At 42.4% G+C, this 23,742-nt stretch overlaps 1 protein-coding gene across 3 annotated transcripts; it reads right to left on the bottom strand.

The window, feature by feature from the left end:
• Positions 1 to 5,831: 5,831 nt before the first annotated feature.
• LOC140304832 (ectonucleoside triphosphate diphosphohydrolase 7-like) lies at positions 5,832 to 22,348 on the bottom strand. Of its 3 annotated transcripts, XR_011915294.1 has the most exons (15): positions 22,153 to 22,347; positions 21,037 to 21,135; positions 20,730 to 20,912; positions 16,989 to 17,194; positions 15,534 to 15,684; positions 15,239 to 15,342; positions 15,031 to 15,090; positions 14,779 to 14,927; positions 14,498 to 14,664; positions 14,219 to 14,420; positions 11,468 to 11,587; positions 11,243 to 11,328; positions 8,653 to 8,814; positions 6,188 to 8,248; positions 5,832 to 6,150 (listed from the first exon to the last, which is right to left on the bottom strand). XR_011915294.1 is itself a non-coding variant. In XM_072383615.1 (14 exons), exons 2-14 carry the CDS (start codon positions 21,042 to 21,044, stop codon positions 8,032 to 8,034), a joined length of 1,812 nt encoding a protein of 603 aa, XP_072239716.1. In that variant the 5' UTR covers positions 21,045 to 21,135; positions 22,153 to 22,348; the 3' UTR covers positions 5,832 to 8,031. The 3 variants fall into 3 exon arrangements, 2 of the variants coding, with proteins under 2 accessions (XP_072239716.1, XP_072239715.1); XM_072383615.1 differs by having other exon boundaries at positions 5,832 to 8,248; positions 14,779 to 14,924; positions 22,153 to 22,348; XM_072383614.1 differs by having other exon boundaries at positions 5,832 to 8,248.
• Positions 22,349 to 23,742: the final 1,394 nt, after the last annotated feature.

Raw genomic sequence — 23,742 nt, 5'->3', positions numbered from 1 at the left:
TCCCTGCTTGGAATATCTCCACTTCAGTCAAAGTAGACCAGGCAGCATAAGAGTGAAGGCACTCTGAAAGCACTCGCCTTTGTGTGGCCGCAGCGGATCTTTGGAGCAGGTGGATGTGGCAGGATGAATAGACCCATCAGTAAGCTTACACTGGTGGGACGTTCCTGACCTCTGGGTGCCTGTCCCCACTCTGCTCCACTGCTCACATTGTTAGACACTTGGGCTTCTCCGATTTCAAAGGCGATGCGTTTCCATGCAGAGGAGACGGGGGACGCAGCACTCAGCCAGGGCCCCTGAGCAGTTTACCCAAAGCCTTTTAATCTCCACCACCACCTCTGCCCGCTGTCATTCTGACAGCTGCAGAGGAGGCCTTCAGTGAAGTGGCTGCAGCCTGCTGGGGTGGTCTCATCCTCGTGCCCGTCTCTGTATCGCAGTCCTGAAGGAGATGGGGGGGGGGCAGGTGTCGGTTTAGACCTGCAGGTCCACATGAGGTTTACTTCCTGCATCAGTGAAGCTGAGGCCAGCTCCTGTGAATGCAGCTCATGTCTTATCATTACATTGAAATAACTGAGCAGGACATCTGCTTGGATCAAAGGTTAAGAATGCTTGAGAACTCTTATGCAAGAGCGAACCTGTTTCCTTTTTCCTGTGCTTGTTGCCATAAGGACATGCTCAGCCAAAGTTGGAGCATACGTTTTTACGTGAGACATTGTGATGGATGTTGGGATAGAAATCACTGGATTGGTGAGAAGCATGAATGTGAAGACCAGATGATTCATACTTTGAAGGTTTAAGAATTGCTGATACTTCAGTAAATCTCCCCAGCTTTGCTGACTGTTATGAGAGGATTGATACCGTTACTACCTGATGTGAGACACACATGCTCAGATGAGACTCGATCAGGCACCGTATTGAACTAACACCCCTCCTGTTGTTAAGCTGCTGATGTACATTGGTACCATGCATCTGGTTTCCAAATCGTCTTAGCTCACCTAATTCTTGACAAATTGTCATTAAATTCTGCTTGTTGTAAACATGAGAATTTGCACCTAATGCAGGTTACTACTTGGAATTACATATGGATTCTGCTCTTTAAAAAAACATTTATTTACTGTTTCAGCCTCCAGATATGAAGAATTCTGAACCACCTGAATACTTGAAAATGTATAAATAGGCTGATTAAATTTGGGTCCAGAGATAGACACTCGTTAACTAATGATAGGCCCACTTCTGCAGGCTGCACAGATGCCATTAAACACACAAACATTTTTCTTCTTCTTTTTAATCACCATCAGTGACCAAATCTCTTACACCAATTCCAAGAAAAGTTGATACACAGTAAAAACAGAATGGAATTTCGGAATCTCACGTGTTTTCACAATAGAACATAGAAAACATATCATATGTTGAAAGTGACGCATTTTATTATTTCATTAAAAATATCATCTTGAATTTAATGGCAGCAACACGTCTCTAAAAGCTGGGACAGGTCCATGTTTCCCACTGTGTTGCATCCCCTCTTCTTTTAACAACACCTGTAAACATCTGGAACTGAGGAGACCAGCTGCTGGACCTTTGGGAGAGGAATGTCGTCCGATTCCTGTCTGATAAAGTGTTCTAGCTGCTCAGCAGTCCTGGGTCTTCTTTGTTGTATTTTAAATGTTTTCAGTTGGTGAAAGGTCTGCACAGCAGGCAGGTCAGTCCAGCACCCGGACTCTTCTACCACAGAGTCATGCTGTTGGAATAGATGCAGGATGTGGTTTAACTTTGTCTTGCTGAAATGTGCAAGGCCTTCCCTAAAAAAAGATGTCATCTGGATGGGAGCAGATGTGGCTCTAAAACCTGTTTATACCTTTCAGCATTGATGGAGCCTTTCCAGATGTGCAGGTTTCCAGTTCCATAGGCACTAATGCAGGCTTTGAACTGAGAGCTGATAACAAGCTGGATGGTCTCTCCCCTCTTTAGTCTGGAGGACGCAGTGTCTCACATCAGGTACAGATCTGATTTTTCAGTATGACAGTACAGCTAGGGTCAGGTTAGCTGAAGCAGCTTAGTGTAAAGACTGAAAACTTCCAGCCTCAGGGCACCACAATCTGCCTACCAGCAGCTCTGAATCTGTCATTGATTTGCTCTTTTCTAACCTGAACATACAGTACATGCACATGACAATTTAACCTTTTAAACTACCAGCAGTCTGTGAAATTCTGCTCATTGGCAGACTGATGTTCAGGTCTGTGTTGCAAATGTGATGATGATATGAGATGCTCCATGTGGCGTTTTAACCAAAACCAAGTCAGTTGTTTCAAAGCCAAAGGTCAGTCATGGATGTGAGCAGGGAAGGGCAAAAATCCAATGAACAATCACATGGCTGTTGGTTTTTGATTCTGTCTGAAGATGCGCTGAACAACGAGAGGAAAGGAAAACAGAGATGAGCAAACATTCCACAACGCCACCCCTCCTGCATCCCTGTCTGTCTTTCAGTAATCACAGTACTACAGTGATGCTTTGGACCTGTTAACACATTAACACACCTTTATGTACAACTCCTTTGTCAGTTAGTAACCTTTAGGAAAATAGTTAAAAAAGTGTGTGTGTGGGGGGGGGGGGGGATACAAAAAGTGCCGTACAAATAGAAGCCTAATATTTTTGTTTTTGTGTGAGTGTACTGTATATTGTATATTTTAATATTTATATGCAGCTGTTGTATTAAAGTATATTTTTAAAATAAAACCTGGCCCTGTGTTTGTCATGTGCCTTGTGTCTAAAGAAAAAAAAATCCACTTTTTTGCATGATTTTCTGAGAGAAGGTCGAATTTGACTTGCTAATTATTCTTTGTCTTAACTGTGAGACAGTGAGGTGAGGCTTTTGGTCCGCTTTTGTTCATCACGTCATGTGGCAGCTCTAAACTGCTGCTCATCAACGCCTACAGGTCTCGCAGGACTACAGCATCACTTGTGATGTGTGCATAGCATCAAAGTTCTGCCATGTACTGGCAGCAGTGTCTTCACAGGGTAACGATGATTGTCACACTGGATTTGTCCTTAGTATTGTTTTAAGTTCAATATCTCCTACTCAGCCTTTATATTGTTAAGTACAAGCTCTAATCGCCACATTCTTACTGAATTCACCAAGTTGATTTTCTTCTGAAAGCAGAACTCCCTGGATCAAATTTAAATTGTCGGTTCATCTCAAGTTACCTCACCATTTACTGTCAAATATTGTTTATTCTTTTTTTTACTATTGTACGAACATCAAAAACCGGACAGAGGAAATTTAGTCATAATAGCAATAATAATGACATGAAAATGTTTATTCAGACAGGTTATGTCAACATTTGATTGCAATCTTAATTCAGTCCAAAAGCAGACTCCATGACGGGGAGCAAAGATGGCAGAGAATCTCCAGTTTGTCCACGAATGTGAGAAAATCATTGAAGTGTTTAAAAACCATGTCCCTCAAAGAAAGATTGGAAGGGATTTGCATATTTCTCCCTCTGCAGAGCAGAATATCATTAAGGCATTCAAGGAATCTGGAGGAGTTTCAGTGTGTAAAGGACGAGGGAGCAAACCTAAGCTGGACACCGTGACCTCTGACCCCTCAGACGGCGCTGCATCAAGAACCGTCATTCATCAACAGCTGATAGAAGCACATGGACTGATAGGGATTACTGTGGGAAACCTTTGTCAAGCACTACAATACAGAGTTCCATTCACAAGCTTTACTGTGCAGAAAAGAAGCCTGATGTTAACCTCGTCCAGAGGCGGCGTCCACTTCTCTGGGCTCGGAGGCATCTGGGATGGACCGTCACACGGTGGAAACGTGCACTGTGGTCAGACCCATCAGTATTCCACATCTTTGTTGGAAGAAATGGAGCAAAGAGCAAAAAGACTTCTGTGATGGCAGCATTAATGCAGAAAGGTTCACTGAGATTTTACAGCAACATATGCTGCCTTCAAGACCACATCTGGCTGCCTGCAGTCCTGACCTGTCCCCAACAGAGAAACAACCACCCCCCCGCACTGCTGCACACCTTAAGACCTGTTTAAGGAAGAATGGGACAAAATAACAGCTGGAACTCTTCATCACTTGGTTTCCTCAGAGTCAGAACGTCTTTAAGTGTTTACTTTTGTAAGTGTATACTTTTGTGATTTGTAGTTATAAATTACTATTTGATTCATAGAAAAACACTAAAGAAAACCATAATCAGCCAGACAATAATGTACATTCAAACCAAAAGGCACCTAAATGTAGTTGTGGTTGTGTCTGTGCTCACTGATACTGTGGCAGCAAAGTTTCTTCAATCAATTAAAAAAAAAACTGCGATTTAGAGGCAGACCTGGACTGACCAGCAGCAGCTCTGATACACACTTCTGTATCAGTATGTAGAAAACAACAGCAAGCATCACTTCAGACATCAACATGAATAGTTCGATACAACTCTGCTCGCAGAACGTTGGAAGTGAAATCAAGAAGTGTGGCGCAGCGGGGAGAGTGATACAGCAGTGACCGTTCACAAGCGTTAAAAAGAGGATGCGTGTTGGATCATGGATGAGACCAAGTTCAATAGGGACGAACTTTATGGCCGGATGTTGGTGCAGAAAACAGCATCGGAAGGCTTCTAACAAGACAGCAATGGACATTGTGGTGGGAGCATTAAAGGCTGGAGCAGATGGAAGCGAACTTTGATAAGCCAGTTTATAAATGTCTCGCTCAGTGCTCAAGTTCATACAGGCCACATAGGAGATGGACTGAAATAAACACATTAGTTTATCAGTACCTTCATGCGATGTACTGAAAGCTTTGCCGGCTGAAGCAAACATGGCAGAAGCTTTCATAACTGCTCACTTCCCCCCAGGCCTGGACATCATCAAACATGTGGAAGAACAGATCTTTCCTGAAAGCCTGCCAAATGAACAGTTTGTTTTTTCTTTTTGAGCCGCATGTCCAGTTTCAGGTTTTATGTAAAAAACGTAAGTGACATATTCATTCAATTAGATTGTTCTCAGTAACCAACGTTAGCTTCGAAACACAAGCGCAATCAAAAGTAATCATTCTTCAATGGCGTTCATTGTCTTGTTCTCAAATCTATCCACAAGAAAGTTGTCATTAAATGCTTCCTTTTTACATCTGCACACATGTTCAGTCACCATGTTTGTGGAGGTGTACTTCAGATACCGTCAGCAGGTAGGCTTGTTCAGTTTCAGATCTTCTTTTCTTCACTCAGCCCCTCTTATCCAGGTAGGCCTAAGAAAACCGGCATCATTGACAGTTCCACAACAACTCTGGTACTGAACTGATCCTGTGGTGCTTTCATCAGAGGAAATGTCACTGTTCCCACAACACGACCCAACTTTTCTACTCAAAGCAAAGTTTCTGATTGTTGGAGCGTTGCATTGCAGCATGTCCACAAGACAATAAAGCGGCTTAAATGACCATCTGATGTTTGGATCCTTCCTTGATGTCTTTAGTTTGTACTTGCCCAATATTAGATTTCAAACGATTTTGTCCATTTTAATACTTTAGACTCTAAGACTTCAGCGAGTAAAACATAAGCCGCAGGTCACCTCCCCTGAGACCCGTTTGACATGTGGCAGCTTTTTGACTTATTATTGTGCTCTTGCACAGTTCAGGAGAAATTCCAAACATTATTCAAATAGGGAATTGTGAGAATGGTTTGAAAATACATTCAAATTTCCCATTTTACACTGAACGTACCCACAACACAACACACACCCACCATTATTCCAAAGAAGCCTTTTATTGGATTGGGATTGTTTCAGTTCACATTTATGTTAAAAGGTAACTCAATCAAAAACATTTAGAGAAAAAAAAAAATCAGGTGTCCCCTTCAATGAATTACTTTTCAACATTGCACAATGCCCAGCTCTGGAAAGATTGGTCCTTTGACAGGAATTAAAAAGTCACAGAAGCAGCAGGAAACCTGAAATCCACACAAAGACGGATCAGAAAGAGGTTTGCAGTGTTTGATTCATTTTGTCAAGTGTACAGTGGAATCAGATATAAAGCAGAAATGACTTGAATCAAACTTAAAGTTTCAGACTTTTAGTTGTTGCGTCACAAGCTGCTGTTACTGACGATTCAAGTGGAAAAGTCTCTCTGAAGTACAGAAGTTACAAACACACCGATAGCTTGACAAGGACATATCAGGAAGAACAGACATTACACACAAAAAAAACATACTTTATCTATTAAAAATGTCTCAAACAGCACAGTTTATGAAACCCACTTTTCTTTGAAAACAACGGAATCATCATCGTAAAGTTGGATGAGTCATGTCCTTCGCCTCCGACTGCCATCCTAAGATTCATTCTAAAATCATAGAAATGATCAGTTTTCCCAAAGTAGGAGTATGGACACATTATGGAACTACACGGGAAGCTTCACTCCTCAGACACATATTAGCATCACTATGGTTGGTTGGACAGCTGTATCCGTCTGTCAGCCTGTGACATGATTCCAGTGGCTTCGTTTGACACCTCTGAAATGTGGAAAGAAGTAATGACTGAACAAACAGGATAAGGCTATCTTCCTCAAAAATGGCTTCAAATTTGTTTAAGTGGACAACTAAATAAGAAACACTTATTGGAGATTTGCTCTGTACAAGCCCTGGGAAGAGGAGGAGCAGAACATTCAGAACAGTATCAGAGTATACTCTGAGACCACAACTATGCAGCTGACATTACCCCTAAAGGAAATCTAATGGTGGAAATGATGCCAGCTCATTGTGATATCACCTTACACTAAATTGCAATGGCCTTGAGTTCAACTGGTAAAGATGGTAAATGTCACAGAGGCTCAGGGTAAAATAAAAGTCAGTGCCAAGCATGACGTACCCATTTCTCAGCCTGTTCACCTTTTCTTTTCGTGTTTGCAGAGCAAAAAGTCATTTTGGAGCTAACATGTGCATGTTGGAGAGGTAGAAACACAAACACACAAAGAAATGATGCCCGTGAAACATAGAATGGCCAATCCATAGCCAGAGACTCAGCTGTCTCTGGTCAGCTGAGCTTTAATCTGAAATTGAGCATTAGTGTGGGAACAAAAAGGTCTGTGTCAGCACAGTTTAAGTCCTGTGCTACATATCAAAATGTAAAAGTTCTGATGGATCTGATTTACAAAAAGCATTCCTGGAAATAGCACAAGCATGGACGCCGCTTTACAGTCACATATGTACACATCTGTCACAATGGGTGGTCCACGTAAACATCTGGGCTCAGTTAGGCCTGTGCCCCCGTCCTGCCACACTGCTGCCTGCTTCTAGACCTACACTGCCCAAAATCAAGCTCTTCGTAATCTTTCTCAACCATTTTAAAATGAAATGTGGAAGGCAGATCTGAGCCACGCAGCCAAACGAGAGTGCAATGAATGAATGAGTTTTCTAGCTGAAAACTTACTCGCACACTGAAACAATCCTGCAGCCAAAACGACAGTCTTGACACATGACAAAAATGCAAGTAATACTAGTTGGGAAGGCGTTATCTTTGGTGGCCCTGCTTGAAACAAGAAATACACATTAACCTGAAAAGACTCAGAGCTGAATTAGTTGCTTTTTCTCTTTGTGCCCTTAAGGTGCCATCTCAAAAGAGCCCATACTCTTAGATATGAGGTGAATGTGTTTGAAATGGCACTAAATTCAGGTTTAAAGTCCAAACTGCCACAAACCTAGACACAAGATCTAAGAAAAAAAACATTGGGAAGAGAGGGAAATAGGGTGACTTTTCACCCAGAGAGAAGTCGTAAAGAGAAGAAAGTGAACATCTCCCTAGTCTGAGGTGGGCTCTGTGTTTAAAGAGTTTCATTTCCTGCCTCATTAAAGTGTCCCCCCCACTTTGACCTTATTCCTCAAACGTCCTCTTACAACATAGCTTTCGTGAGTATTTTACAGGATTTCTCCCTCAAACATATTTTTTTTTAGTTTTGGTCATGTGGCTCAGACGCAGTGAGTCAAACATGCTAGGGACGACATATGGTTAGCAGTCTGGAAGGTCGTCCTATCGCAGTCATGTTTCTCAGGGGAGGAGGGCCTCTCCCTCTTCAGCCCAGAGGAGGTCCAGCACCTCAGCCTGCCGCAGCTCCCGCTGGTGGATCCTCCGCAGGCGCAGGATGTAGAGCAGGATGGCCAGCACCACCACCAGGATGCAGAGCGAGAACAGGTGGTGGTTGTAGACGAAAGAAGGGCGCAGCCAGCTAGGGTGGTTCTGCCGCAGTGTTTCCTGCTGTAGGTCCCTGGAGAAAGGAGACGTGAACAGGCCAACCCATACTTGTTAATTACAAATAAAAACCTTCATTGATTATACAGTAATTACTGTATTTTTTTCAGGATGTACATTTAAAAGAAGAAATCAAAAGTGGTACATCATTATTAGTGTTGGAACTGTTTAACATGTCCATGTATTCATCCACAGTTCTGTGAATCTCCCATTTCTTAATTAAATATTAACCATTTAATTTAGCCTGGGAGGGTTCTTTCAGACTCATAATCAAATATAAATGCCTCCAGAGAGCTTGATGGAATGTGAAAGTATTCGGTTTTCTTTTGTAATCTGAGACTTTAAACAAAAAAAAAAGAAGCTAATATTATGTTTTGTCTCCGTTACTCAGTGTGAGGACAGCTGTGGAAGCATAGTTACCTGAGAGGCAGGAAGCGGGTTTTAAACAGGATGGCCCCCAGAGTCCACTGAACCTCCTTGTCATAAACCAGCTGGGCTGTTTTCAGGCTTGGGTAGTCAAAGGGGAAACGGAAGCCAGAGTGCAGCACCTCATACATCCAGGCAGACTTGAAGCACTGATACCTGGGGAAACAAATGCAGGATAAAGCACCTTTAGATGTCTGCAGAATCTGTGGGCAAGATAAAGAGCAAATGTGCAGCACTAAAAAGAAATAAGCAAAAAATGTGGATGTCCTGGTAACTTTGAACGGGAAAGTTAAAGCTCTTCTTTCTGATAGTAGATTTCTGATTGTGGTGCTGGACATTCAGCTGCATTCTCAATTATTACTGAACTTTAATAAATAAATGAATAAATAAAACATCCATCCGTCCATCCATCATCTTCCACTTCTCCAGGGGTCGGGGGGGCAGCAGCTTGAGCAGAGAAGCCCAGACGTCCCTGTCCCCGGCCACTTCCTCCAGCTCTTCCGATGGGACCCCGAGGCGTTCCCAGGCCAGCCGAGAGACATAGTCTCTCCAACGTGTTCTGGGTCTTCCCCGGGTCTCCTCCCAGTGGGACGGGCCCAGAACACCTCACCAGGGAGGCGTCCAGGGGGCATCCTAACCAGATGCCACCTCATCTGGCTCCTCTCGATGCGGAGGAGCAGCGGTTCTACTCCGAGCCCCTCCCGGATGACTGAGCTTCTCACCCTATCTCTAAGGGAGAGCCCAGACACCCTGAGGAGGAAACCCATTTCGGCCGCTTGTATTCGCTATCTTGTTCTTTCGGTCACTACCCACAGCTCCTGACTATAGATGAGGGTAGGAACGTAGATTGACCGATAAATCGAGAGCTTCGCCTTCTGGCTCAGCTCCTTCTTCACCATGACGGGCCGGTGCAGAGCCCGCATCATTGCGGACGCCGCACCGATCCGCCCGTCAACCTCCCGCTCCATTCGTCCCTCACTCGTGAACAAGACCCCGAGATACTTGAACTCCTCCACTTGGGGAAGGATCTCATTCCCAACCCGGTGAGGGCATTCCACCCATTTTCAGCAGAGGACCAATGTCTCTGATTTGGAGGCGCTGATTCTCATCCCAGTCGCTTCACACTCGGCTGCGAACCGCTCCCGTGAGAGCTGAAGCTGAAGCCCGACAACGCTAGCAGAAACACATCATTCGCAAAAAGCAGAGAGCCTATTTTGAGGTCGCCAAATCGGACTGGCTGCATCTAGAAATTCTGTCCACAAAAAGGTTGGCAGTCCAACCCTCACCAGAAACACGTCCGACTTACTGCTGGCAATGCAGTAGCAAAAGTATGGAGAAGGGCGAACTTCCATGCACCCTCCAGGACCCTGCTGAGGGTGTAGAGCTGGTCCACTGTTCCACGGCCAGGACGAAAACCACACTGCACCTCCTGAATCCGAGATTCGACTATCCAACGGATCCTTCTCTCCAGTACCCCCAAATAGACGTTACCAGGGAGGCTGAGGAGTGTGGCAGAGGCATGTCAACCAAGACAACCCAACAACATCCAGAGCCTTGAGGAACTCCAGACAGACCTCATCCATCCCTGGGGCCATACCACCAAGGAGCTTTTTGACTACCTCGGCAACCTCAGTCCCAGAAATTGGAGGCTCCATCTCCAAGCTCTCCAACTCTGCTTCCTCATCTGAAAGCGTGTTGGTAGGATTGAGGAGGTCCTCGAAGTGTTCCCCCTAGTTGAGGTCAGCAGGTCAGCCCCGCTCCCACCCTGCTTGGCCTGTTGGTACCCATCAGCTGCTTCCAGAGTCCCACTGGCCCAAAAGGTCGGATAGGACTACTTCTTCAGCTTGATGGCTTTGGATTTGGGGTTGCCGCCACGACAGGCACCGACCACCTTACGGCCACGGCTCCGGTCAGTCACCTCAACAATGGAGGCACGGAACATGGCCCCTTCGGGTCAATGTCCCCCACCTCCCCCCGGAACATGGTTGAAGCTCTTGCCGGCGATGAGAGTTAAACCTCCTTCTGGCAGGGGATAAATAAATAAAACATTTTTCTAAAATTGGACCATGAAGAAGAACAATGTGCACGTTGGTTTAAAAAATAAAGAAATACTACAAGATTATAATTTCTCTAATGGGATAAATAAAGCATTTTCCCCATTTAATTTAGTTACAGTGGAGCTACTTTCATTATTAGAAAGTAAATCAAACTGTAATCTAGCTTCCAGCCAACTACTGAACTGAATTATATTCTCTCAATCTCACTCGAGGTTTAAGAGACAAAATTCAGTGCATTTTAAATACCCAAGTTGTGTACACTAAAAAAACTTCCTGATGTTTTGTTTTGTATGTAGCACCTCCCTGTGGACAACCTGGTGCTGAAACTCAAATAGTGGGTTTGTAACCTTCTGATATTCTTCAAATAAAAAAAAACTAATCATAACTTGGTTGTAGCAAGTAACCAAAGTGGGCTTTTTTTTTAGTGAGGAAACAATTCAGTTTAAAGACGATGGGATTTAGAACTGACATAAGTTGGAAGAAGAGTACTCAGATGCTGTGTGTAACAACCACAAATGTGAGTTTACTTGAGTCTGCTGATGTCGGCCTGCTTGGAGAAGAGCTGGCTGTCCAAACGCTGTTTCAGTGTCGACCACTTGGTGGCGCAGTAGTCCTGTTAAATAAACCAAAACTAACTTATATCATATTGAACATATTTCTCAAAAAGCTTAGTCTTGAAAAAGACTGGCAGTGTGTGTGTGTGTGTGTGTGTGTGTGTGTGTGTGTGTGTGTGTGGGGGTGTGTGAGAATACCTTTGCAGCTTGGGAGTATTTTTCACTCTTGTACTGTCCTCCTATCCTCAGCACATCCTCCATACAGTAGTAAAACTCAGAGAAGCCGTAGAACTCACTGTTGCTGAAATTGATAGGAGCCTGAAGATCACAGGGATCAGAGTTAGTGAGTGAAGAATTAAACCAAGACTGTTTAGTCAGCAGTGATTTCATCCTGCCTTCATGACTAAACAGTACAAACACAGTAACATACCGAAAACCTAGTTGTTTTAATGCACATTCAGTCTCTCTTTTGCATCTTTAAACCAGGTAGCAGTTAAAACCAGGATGCAGAGTTGTGGTCTTACACACTTCTCTGCAGCTTCCTACCTGCTGTTACCCCCCAAAACCCCACAATGACTGTGTCTGCTCCCACACTACCCAAATTAAATAAAATCAATAAACACAAGAGGAGCAAACCAAAAGAAAATTAGGACAAAATATTTAACTGAACTATTTAATCAAATTATTAAATGTGGTTTGCTGAATATTAGATCTCTCCCTTCGAAGTCTCTGTTAGTGAATGATTTGATCTGTGATCGTCATATTGATATATTTTGTCTTACAGAAACCTGGCTGCAGCAGGAGGATCATGTTAGCATTAATGAATCAACTCCCTCTGACTATTTAAATGTTCATGTTCCTTGAACCACAGGCAGAGGAGGAGGAGTGGCAGCTATCTTCAGATCAGGGTTACTAATCAGTCCTAGACCCAAGATTAGTTTTAGCTCTTTTGAATCTCTGATTCTCAGTTTTTCCCACCCAAAGTGGAAATCACAAAAACCTCTTGTGTTTGTTGTTGTGTATCGTCCACCTGGCCCTTATTCTGAGTTTCTGTCTGAATTCTCAGAGTTTTTATCCCAGTTAGTGCTGAGTACAGATAAAGTCATTGTAGTGGGTGACTTTAATATTCATGTAGATGTTGAAAATGACAGCCTAAATATTAACTTTAATTCTATATTAGACTCTATTGGATTTTCTCAAAGTGTTCACAGACCTACTCACTGCCTTAATCATACCCTTGACCTTGTGCTGACTTATGGCATTGAGAGTGAACAGTTAACAGTGTTCCCTCATAACCCTGTCTTGTCTGACCATTTTTTAATAACTTTTGAATTTACATTACTTGACTACACGGTTTCTGAGAAGAATTTTACATATAGAAGGTGTCTGTCAGAGAATGCTGTAACCAGATTTAAAGAGTTGATTTCATCATCCTTTTCTTCACTGCCATGTGCAGATATGACAGAGGACGGCTACCTAAATTTTACTCCAGTAGAACCGATTCAGACCGATTCTTTTTACTTTATACATGCTTCCATTAGGTAACATTATAAGACAGCATGGCATAAATTTCCATTTTTAAACTGATGATACTCTGATGTACTTATTCATGAGACCAGATGAACCCAGTCAGTTGGTCAGACTACAAGCCTGTCTTAAAGATATAAAGAGCTAGAGGAGTTAGAATTTTCTGCTTCTAAATTCAGACAAAACTGAAGTTGTTCTCTTTGGACCTGAGCGCTTCAGGGAGAAATTGTCTAGTTATATAGTTACTCTAGATGGTATTTCCTTGGCTTCTAGTTCTACAGTGAGGAACCTTGGAGTTATTTTTGACCAGAATTTATCATTTGACGCGCATATAAAACAGGTTTCTAGGACTGCCTTCTTTCACCTTCGTAATATTGTTAAAATCAGGAACATCCTGTCTCAGGGTGATGCAGAGAAACTAGTTCATGCATTTGTTACTTCAAGATTGGACTACTGTAATTCTTTATTATTGGGCTGTCCCACATAGTCTCTGAAAAGCCTCCAGCTGATCCAAAATGCTGCAGCCAGAGTTCTGATGAGAACTAACAGCAGAGATCATGTTTCTCCAGTTTTAGCTTCTCTTCATTGGCTCCCTGTTAAATTCAGAATAGAATTTAAGATTCTTCTCCTCACATATAAAGCTCTTAATGACCGAGCTCCATCATATCTTAAAGATCTCATTGTAAGATATTTTCCTAACAGAGCACTTCGATCTCAGACTGCAGGTTTCCTTGTTGTTCCCAGAGTTTCTAAAAGTAGAATGGGAGGTAGAGCCTTCAGTTATCAGGCCCCTCTCTTGTGGAATAAGCTGCCAGTAAATGTCCGGGAAGCAGACACCCTCTCTAACTTTAAGAATAGGCTTAAAACTTTCCTTTTTGATAAAGCTTATAGTTAGGAAAGGCTCAGGTGATCCCGAAACATGAGCAGGTCTGGTGTTACGGTGTTTGTTGTCCCCCCTTTCTGTCTTCTCAAGCCCCAGCTGGTTGAGGTGGATGACCAGCGTTCCTGGTTTTGGTTCTGATGGAGGTTTCTTCCTGTTAAAAGGGAGTTTTTTTCTTTCCACAGTTGTCTCATGCATGCTCAGGATGGGAGATTGGATCAAAGAGAAGTCTTGGTGCAATCTGTTGGTTTCGTTAGCTAGGCTGCTTTCTTTTAACTGGCTCCGTAAGAATGAGACTAATTTGGAATTTAATGAATTGGATTTTGATTGGATTACAATGAGAATTTAGTTTCTAATTGGCTTGAATTGCACTGTATCTTTGAAGTGCCTTAACATAACATAACATTTGTCTTAATTTGGCGCTAAATTAATAAAACTGAATTGAGCTAAATTGAACTGAATTAAATTAAATTAAATTATTTGAACCAGCACTTGAGCACCTCATCTATCATAAAGTTTGGTTTTAGTTCACAGGCTTGTACCTGGTAGACACCCCTTGGTGACATTGTGCCATTGTGGAGGCCCAGGAAGGGTCGTACAGCCTCCTGACACAGAGTCCAGTCACCCTGACCCCTTAGGAACAACGTGTGGTTGTCTCGAGTGAGTGAGTCCAGCATGCCGAGTGGCAGACAGGGGTCCAGGTAGGGTTTGTCCTCACTCAGACCTGTCTGGGTGGCTAGGAAGCTGAAAAAGAGCATGGAAAAGGTATTCAAAGCTGTCCTGCGCACTCATCTACACGTGCATGTGTGCGTGTGTCAAACCTGTGCTTGTTGAGAGTGCTGTTGACTAGCTGGTCCTCGTAGCGCTGTCTAGCCATATTACCTCCAAAGCCAAGGAAGGTGGTGACATACACTCGGTACACATGTTTTGTGTGCTCAACATCGCAGCCAAGATTAAACTCTGCGAGAACACCTTTCCCCGCCTCCTCCTGAAAAACACACTGGAGCTAAAACTGCTGCAGTTGAGACCTGTTGTCAGTCCACAGCCTGAGAATGTCAAGACTCTTAGAAGTGGTTTGCACTGGTGCTCCTGCATCCCTTACCTCTTGTGGTGAGTTAAAAGTGATGGCACTGGGCACCTCATAGGCAATCTGAAGTGAGGCTCCACCCATATCCATGATGCCCACTGTGCGTCGCCTGCTGATTGGCAGCTGATTCTCAGACCCCGTTGTCACCTCAACTGTGGCATCTTCTAAAATAAAACAAATATTTTACACATTTACATAAACATGCAGAAATTAAACATTAGGTTGACCTTCAAATACATCTAGCTAATACTACACCTACACACTCACCCTCATCAGCATGGTCAAAGCGGCCCAAGACAAAGTTGATGCCAATCCATGCATACACGCCTTGAGGGTGGAAAGGCAACAGAAATATGATGGTGAGGAGGAACAAAAACAGGCAATGTCAGCTTTCAGAAGACTTCTTAATTCAAATCATTCCCCATCTACATAAACAACCATCAGCCACAAAGAGTAAACAAGCATGTCGCGTCACCTTCCTGTTTCCCAGAGATAACTTCAGCATATGAACGGGAAAACAGGAAATCAAAGTCCAGAGGAACATCAGTGACCAGGTCTTCCAAGATGGCTGCCTGTTGGCTACACATGAAGAAGTAAAGCATTAACATGGAAGAGTTCAGGGGCAAAGTCATAAAGATGCAGTGAGTTCACCAAAAGAGCAGAGAAGGATAATACAGCAACCTTACAATGAAAACCAAATTTGAGAGAGGAATGACTTAAAGGTTCCATTAACAATCTGACAACCTTCTATGATCTGAAAAACTGTCCACCTGTCAGGCAGCAGCCGCATTCCAGCAGTACAGAGGATGTAGAGCGGCGTCTCCTTGTGTTTGTTCTTTGGGACGTGAGCAGCTGCAAAACTGAGGAGAGGTTGCAAGTAATCACTGGCCTGCGTCGGTGTGTTTGCCAGAGTGGAGATACCTGAGAGAAAACACACATTTAGGCACAATCAGAAGCAAAAGCTAATAATTATAATGTCAACACTAACGTGAAGTTCAGAGTGAAAAATAAAGAATGAAGTGTAGCTTTGTCCCATAAAGCTAAATGCTCATTCAACCAAGAAGATGCACTTTAGTTTCTGTTAACATTATCAGACAAACTACTTTATTAGTTGAGTTTTAGTTGAAATAGAATATCAAATATATATGAATAATTGCAAGAAAATCAATTTTCATGAATCATCTAAACTACAACTTTATTGGGATGTGTTGCAGCCTGAAATGTAAAAATGGAGGTATATTAGCAGATTAAATGAAGTTGATAATATGTTGAGTTCATAGTGTCAGCAGAGGGATAAAAGTCAAAGGAAATCAAAGAACTATTTTTTCCCCCATATCAAGCCAGCCTTTTCTGATTTGAGGTTGTATTTACTACTACCGTAGTATCACTGTTGCATCTTTGCTTATAGGGGTCATGAGACGTCCCCTTCTGCCCTTCTGAGAGAAGACAGTGACCTCTCCGAGTGCAGTTATCACTCTCATGCATAGGTACAATATTAGCAACATAAGCAGTTCCACACAAGTAGAAATGCATAAAGGATAAGAATTGTCTGTCAATCACAATAATGATTATCAACGTCATGTGCTGACATCATCAGTCATGACACAAGATAATCAGTTCCATGCTGGCTGTTACAGTATGTGATGTCCCAGGGTTCAAAGTGCAACGTGGCCTTTTCCTGCTGCTCCCAGAACTGACGCAACATATGAGATGAAACATCATGAGAGCTGACTGGCTCTTTGACGTCCAAGTAACATCACTTGAAAAAAAACACTCCAGACAATCATCTCAACACAACACAAGACAACACACGAACTCAATCTATGAGATACAAGTTGTTTCTTCCTTCTACTCTTATTTTTCCACGTTTGTTCCCTCTCGTCTCTCTCACGGACTTTGTCCTTCACTTGTTTGGCAGTGAACCAAAGCAGCAGCTGGTGATATTTGCTGCAAACTAATCATTACCGAAACTAAACAGAGTTGCTGCTCCTGCTCTGGCTGAGTCTGGATCAAAGAGTTGATGCATGTCCTCTCACAGAATGCACAAGAAATGGTGAGCCATGCACAGAGCTGCTTTTGTTTGAGTGCACTGGAAGACTTTCTGCATGGCACCATCTGACTTCTTGTCAGAGACTGAAACTAAAAAGTCTTACAAATTTTAACTGAAAGAACAGCTATGCTTAATTTTGGTGTTATAGAAAGCATAGAAAGAAAGTCCTCCTCACCAGGCTTGATTTTCTTGACAACAGGTCTGCGGTCGCGATCCCTCATCTGTCTGATGTCCAGCAGGGTGTGGGGGTTCCCGTTGTGGGGAGGCCAGTAGTACACAAAGACCCTGGAGCCACTGCTGCCACAATCCACCACAATCCCATAATTTAGACCTGAGTTAAGTACATCAGTGGCCTCCATGGACTCAACAATGGAAAAGTATCTGGGGGGGAAGCTCATACAGATTAGATAATGTATAAAAAGTATTAGGCTACTGCAACATGTAGAAATAATGGCATCTGTTAGTAGTAAGTGATTTCCACAAAAATCTTTATCACTTACACTCTAAAAATGAACCTAATACATGTGAACATCAACGTGAACGTTGTTTCCCTCCCATTAAGAGAGAGTCTTGAGAAAATAGCAGCTGTGACACATGTGAGGTATCTGAATCTGGAGGTGGTTACACACATCTCAGTACTTCTGGAAAAAAGATGAGAAACATCCACATGTTCCCCTGTTTTCAGTCTCTACTTCAACTAAATGTTTTGACAAAGAAAGATATATTTATGTATTCTGCTGGTTACTGAAGAGAAGACCTGCAGCCTGTCTTACAAATTAATTTCAGGTCCCTCTGAGCTGTTTTCAAGAGTTTATATCAAATACAAGCCCAATTTAAAAAAAGAAAGAAAGAATGCAGTGATTTGGATATTTCTGAATACATCTGTATGTGCAAGGGAGAATAAATTCTGGATGTCCATGATCTTCTGGCCCTCGGGCAGCTCTGCATTAAAACCAGACATGGTCCTGTCCTGGAAATCATTGCATGGGCCCAGGAACACTTCCAGAATCATTGTCTGTGAACACAGTTCACTGTCCCATCCACAGATGCAGGTTAAAGCAGAGGACATATATGGTGGCTTGCAAAAGTATTCTCTGCCCTTGGTGGTTTTCCTTTTATTTGTGTTACAACCTGTAATTTTGTGGATTTTATGTGAAAAAGAAATCTACAAAAATAGTCAAAATTGGTGAAGTGAAAAAAAAAAAAAAAGGTTTTCAAAAATAGAGAATGAAAAGTAAGCACTGTCGCCTCACAGCAGAGGGTTCCAGCTGTGCCTCTCTGTGTGGAGTCTGCAGGTTCTCCCCGTGTATGCGTGGGTTCTCTCCGGTACTCCGGCTTCCTCCCATCATCCAAAAACAGCATGTTAGGTTGAATGGTGTCTCTAAAATTGTCCTCAGGAGTGAGTGTGAGCGTGTGTGGTTGTTTGTCTCATTTGTCTGTGTGTGGCCCTGTGATGGACTGGCGACCTGTCCAGGGTGTACCCCGCCTCTTGCCCAATGACAGCTGGGACAGGCTCCAGCCCCCCCGCGACCCGACCAACGGATTAAGCGGGTATAGAAAATGGATGGATGGATGCAAAATGAAAAGTAGAGCTTTATTAGAGCCACCTTCTGTAGCAGTTACAGCTGTCTGTCTTTATGAGTCACACAAAATAAAACTTCAAGACTGAGGTCCTGCTGCTGTATAGTAATCTTTAAGCCATGCCATAGATTCTCAGTGGGAAAGGTCTGGCTTTGATTAGGCCACCCCAACACTTGTGTTCCCTTAAACCACTCAAGTGTTGTTTTAGCAGTATGCTGAGGGTCGTTGTCCTGCTGTAATACTGAAACAGGTTTATCCATCATTCATCCATCATTCCCTCAATTGTGATCAGTTTGACAGTCCCTGCTGGTGAGAAACATCCCCAGAGTGTGATGCTTCCACCACCATGCTTCACTGTGGGGGGGAGGGGTGAGAGGTGTTGGGTTTGCACCAGACATTGAGTTTCTTTTGATGGCCAAAAAGCTTTTTTCTCATCTTATTGTGGTCTTGTGGATAGATACACCAGTCTCCTCTGTGGAGCTTTCCAGCTCCTTTAGGGTTATCTTTGGTCTCTTGCTACCTCCCCGACTAATGCCCTTTGTGAGTTCTAGTGGACAGTCCTCTCTGGGCAGGTTTGTTGTGGTGCCACATTCTTTCAATTTTGTGATGATAGATTTCATGGAGCTCTGAGGCATTTTCATAGTTTCTAATATTTTAGTTTTTACAACTCGACCCTGATTTGGACTTCTCCACAATTGTGTTCCTGACCTGTCAGAAGAGCTCCTTGGTTTTCATGGTGCCTCTTGATTAGTGCTGTTGCTGCTCTACATATACTGAGATCATGTGACACTTAGTTTGCACACAGCAGGACTTTATTCTAATTTTTTTTTTTACTTCTGAGGATAATTTGTAGTACAAGATCTGATATAGGGGGAGTCATTTCAAAAAGGGGGAAACTGCATATGCACAGCCCACAAAAATATCTTAATTTCCCTTCAGTATTATAGACTATAGATTTTCTACATAAAATTCCCACCAAAAATCAATTTAAATCAGGTTGTAACACAAAAATATGAAAAAAAGCTGAGGGGGTTATTCATTTTACAAGGCACTGTATGAAGATGATCCAGAATCACTGTCATCTTATCTGGACCAAAGGTCATTCAAAATGGATTGAGACAAAGTGGAAAACTGTTCTGTGGTCACATGGATTCAAATTTGCAATATTTTTGGAAATCAGGGAAGCTCCTTCCTCCAGACTAAAGAGGGGAGAGACCATCCAGCTTGTTATCAGCTCTCAGTTCAAAGCCTGCATTGGTGCCTATGGAACTGGAAACCTGCACATCTGGAAAGGCTCCATCAATGCTGAAAGGTATAAACAGGTTTTAGAGCCACATCTGCTCCCATCCAGATGACATCTTTTTTCAGGTAAGGCCTTGCATATTTCAGCAAGACAAAGTTAAACCACATCCTGTATCTATTCCAACAGCATGACTCTGTGGTAGAAGAGTCCGGGTGCTGGACTGACCTGCCTGCTGTGCAGACCTTTCACCAACTGAAAACGTTTAAAATACAACAAAGAAGACCCAGGACTGCTGAGCAGCTAGAATCCTCTATGAGACAGGAACAGGACAACATTCATCTCCCAAAGGTCCAGCAGCTGGTCTCCTCAGTTCCAGATGTTTACAGGTGTTGTTAAAAGAAGAGGGGATGCTACACAGTGGGAAACATGGACCTGTCCCAGCTTTTAGAGACGTGTTGCTGCCATGAAAATTCACACTGAGCTTGTATTTTTTAAGAAAAAAAATCAATTGTTTCGATTTCAGCATATGATACATTTTCTATGTTCTATTGTGAATAAAATGTTTGTCTATGAAATGTGCAAATCATTCCATTCTGTTTTTATTCACATTTTACACAGCCTCCCAACCTTTTTGGAATAGGGTTGCAACTAATTACAATTACATCATCTAATTCATTATTTTATCAGCTGAAATAAAATATGGTCAACAAGAGTAATCTATTTTATCTAATTGATGTAAAAAATTCACAAAGTTACATAATGTTACAGTTTACCACATCGACACCCTGCAGGGTGAACGTTTGGTAACATTTACAGTGTTTTAGATCAATGTTGCCTTTAACTGATTTTCTACTAAATCAAATGGAAACTAACTGCTTTCACAACCTTTCAAAAGAAACAAACGTCAGTGTACCTTAGGATGATAAAGTATCACACACTTCTGTTCATAGCTCCAGATGTGCAAGACAACTCAAACACCTCAATCTGGCTGCCTCAGCTCCAGTTTAAGAAAAGGTGTAAATGAGATTTTTTTCTTTTTTAACCATTTCCTTCACTTATCACTTCATGTCCATACAGCATATTTCCACTCACTTGTTGACTCGGGCCCCTGGCCGTTGCTGGATGCCCCACAGCTGCCTCTGGGAAGTTCCCAGAAGAAGGAGGGCACAGGTGATGAGCAGCAGCAGGAAGAGCAGCCTCTGCCTGGGTGCACAGCCCAGAGACAGCAGGGACACACTGCAGTACCAGGAGGCTGGCAGGCAGGACACAGTAATCCTGTGGAGGAAGAAAACACATCCAGATACAGCATCAGAACTGTGGAGCCCGTCAGGACATTATTATATCCTAAAGTTCCACCTTCTCATGAACAATCCAATGGAGAGTGTTATCAGCTTATTACCTTGCCATGTGGCCAGGTCAGCTGGAATAGAAGGTGTTACAATCGTCACCTCATGGTAACTGCAGTCTGACCAGGATCTGTCCAGTTTTGACTTTTCTCCTGAACAGACAAAAGAAGGAAAAGATACAGAACCTTTACAGCTTATTGTGAATTTAAAGCAGAGGAAACAACACAAAAAAACAGGACACTGTGAAGAGACTGAGGCATTCAATTGCACATCCACTTGAATTCTGTTTCCTTTATTAAGACAGGGATAACTGCACACTGTCATTCCTTTCAACTGTGTTATCTTTTTATGGAAATGGAAACAAACGTGTCTTTGTGACAGGCTGCGAGCAACAAATTGCCTAAAATACAAATCAAAACTCATTCTTTGCTAAGTTTTCTGTCATCCCTTGAGTTGGGTGCCTTTTCATGCCCGAATGCTCCATAGGGCAGTGATAAGTAGCTTTACAAAAACAAAAAAACAAAACAAAAAAAACACCTTCTGGTGCCTGTTCCAGCTGTCACTGGGTGGTGAGAGGCAGGGTACACTCTGGAGTTTATTAATTTATATATAAATGTGCAGCTTATTCAGTTTAATTACATCAAGCACATCCCAGACTCTATTTATCTAAAAACTATTTCCATAGTAATTCAGTGAATCAATACTTGCAGCCAGTGTATGCTTTTTGTTTCCATCTTATTCTACTTTCATGTTTAAAAGGTCACTTCACTCATTTGGTGATGTGGCACCCCTTTATCTAACGAAACAACCTTATTGTACCCTAGACTATCCTCATCTTCCAAATCTAGCTCTTGTGCCGTCTTGAGCACATTGTGCACATCTTGGACATGTCGCAATAACAGTATAGTTACATTTTAGTCATAACGTAGAAGGAAAAAGAGCTACTTTCTTCCGTTCAGGCCTGAGTTAAGAAAGTAACTAGCTTATCTAATTTATATATACATATATAAAACTATTGTATAGAGACAGACAGCTGTCAGTCAAATCAAATAACAACTTCATTTAACAAAAACAGTGTTTTCCATTTAAATTCAGTTGATAAATACAGAATTACGTTTCCAGACTGCTGTTAACGGTCTCCATATGCTATCAGTCTCTCAGAAATTTACCTAAAGGCGCCTTTCCTCCACCATGACAGTTAATCCCGTAGGCGAAATGTGACGTTCCTTCGACAGAAAAGTTGATAAGATGTTATCTTCTTTAGCTTAGCTTCAACTGGATGGTTTTCAAAGAGGACAACAGGCAGAGGAGCAGGAAATGACCGAAATATTTAATACACATCCGGTGATGGCCAACCTCTTGGCAACGTCATCAAATGCGCCTGTTGCCTTCCGGTGCTGCAGGAATATTTAGTACTATGCTTTAAAACGCCTGTTTAATGTTTTTCCCGTGTGTGTTTTTCTTCTTCTCTTTTTATATTAGAGTGGCGATTTCAGGAATTCTTTAAAAAAAAATTTAAAAAAAGCACGACAACATATGCTGAGTATTCACCACAAGTCGAGAGGAAGCAGCTAACTGAATTTATGAGCTATTGAACTAAAATGCATCTTGTTCAAACTCAGGCTTTTCCTCTTGCTGCTTCTCCTGCACGTTGTAAAATGTATGTATGTATGTGTTTCTAAGTAAAAGTATGTCTTCATGTCAGTGGTTTTGTTTAAATATAATATACCTCGATAAGAATGTTGAATTTGGTTTTAATCATGTGAGTTGACTGATACGGTTAGTATTTTGAGACATTCAAACTGTTCAGCTGCTTTGTTTGGGTGAAATTTATTACTAATTATATGGTTATAATAGTCACAACCCAGCTGCACTGACAACACTTTCATTTTAACAAAGCAATAAGACCAATCTGTCAGCATTTAGGTTTTTGTTTCATGTATTGTCTTGTCACTTCCTGTTTTATTTTTAAATATTAACTTCTCCTCTCGTTTCAGATAACTTGCCCTTCCTCCCGTGTCTAGTGTCTGATTGTCTTCCCTGATTCCTAAGTGTTTCCACCTGTTCCCCTGGAATACTCATGTGTTAAATAGTCTTCGTCTCCCTGCGTCCCGTGCGAGTGTGTTGTGTCTCACTCTTGAGCCTCTCATAAGCCTCTGAAACCTGTGGTTCATGTTCCCCGTTGTCCCGAGTTTTTCCCTCGAGCCTGCAGTGGAGTTTCTCCTGCAGAGTCGTTTTCTTTGTAATTTACTGCTAGTCTAGATTATTTATTTTAACGGTAAATTTCGTAGCTTTGTTTTTGGTCCTTCCATGCGGAGCGTTTTTGTGTTTTGGTTTATTGAAAATATTTCGTGCCGTTAAAGGCGAGCCTTGAGTTTCTAGTTAACGTTCATAGCGCCTCAGTTTTTTAAGAGTGCGTCCTTGGTTTAAATCCGCCTTATTAAGGAGCGCGGGACTTTATTTTGTAATTGTTCATAGCCTTTTGTTTTCCTCCCAATGTGGAGTGAATTTATGTTTGTTAAATTTTACAGCCGCGCTCTTCTCTGCCTTAGTTTATCGAGAAGAGCACTTAGGCGTTTCACAGCCTATTCTGTTGCTCTGAGCAGAGATCCTCGACCTGTCTTGCCCTTTCTGCCTGCCTGCTGTGAGTTTACTTTATAGATGAAAACCTTTGCTTTGAACTTGATCCTGCATCTGCGTCCTATGTACAGGAGGTTCCTGACACAATCAATGTGTGACTGAAAAGAAGAGAAGAAAAA

Source organism: Leuresthes tenuis, unplaced genomic scaffold (assembly GCF_036924035.1).
Source record: "Leuresthes tenuis unplaced genomic scaffold, fLeuTen1.0.hap1 SCAF_4, whole genome shotgun sequence".
Lineage (NCBI taxonomy): Eukaryota > Metazoa > Chordata > Actinopteri > Atheriniformes > Atherinopsidae > Leuresthes > Leuresthes tenuis.
This window is presented reverse-complemented; position numbering and strand designations above follow the sequence as displayed.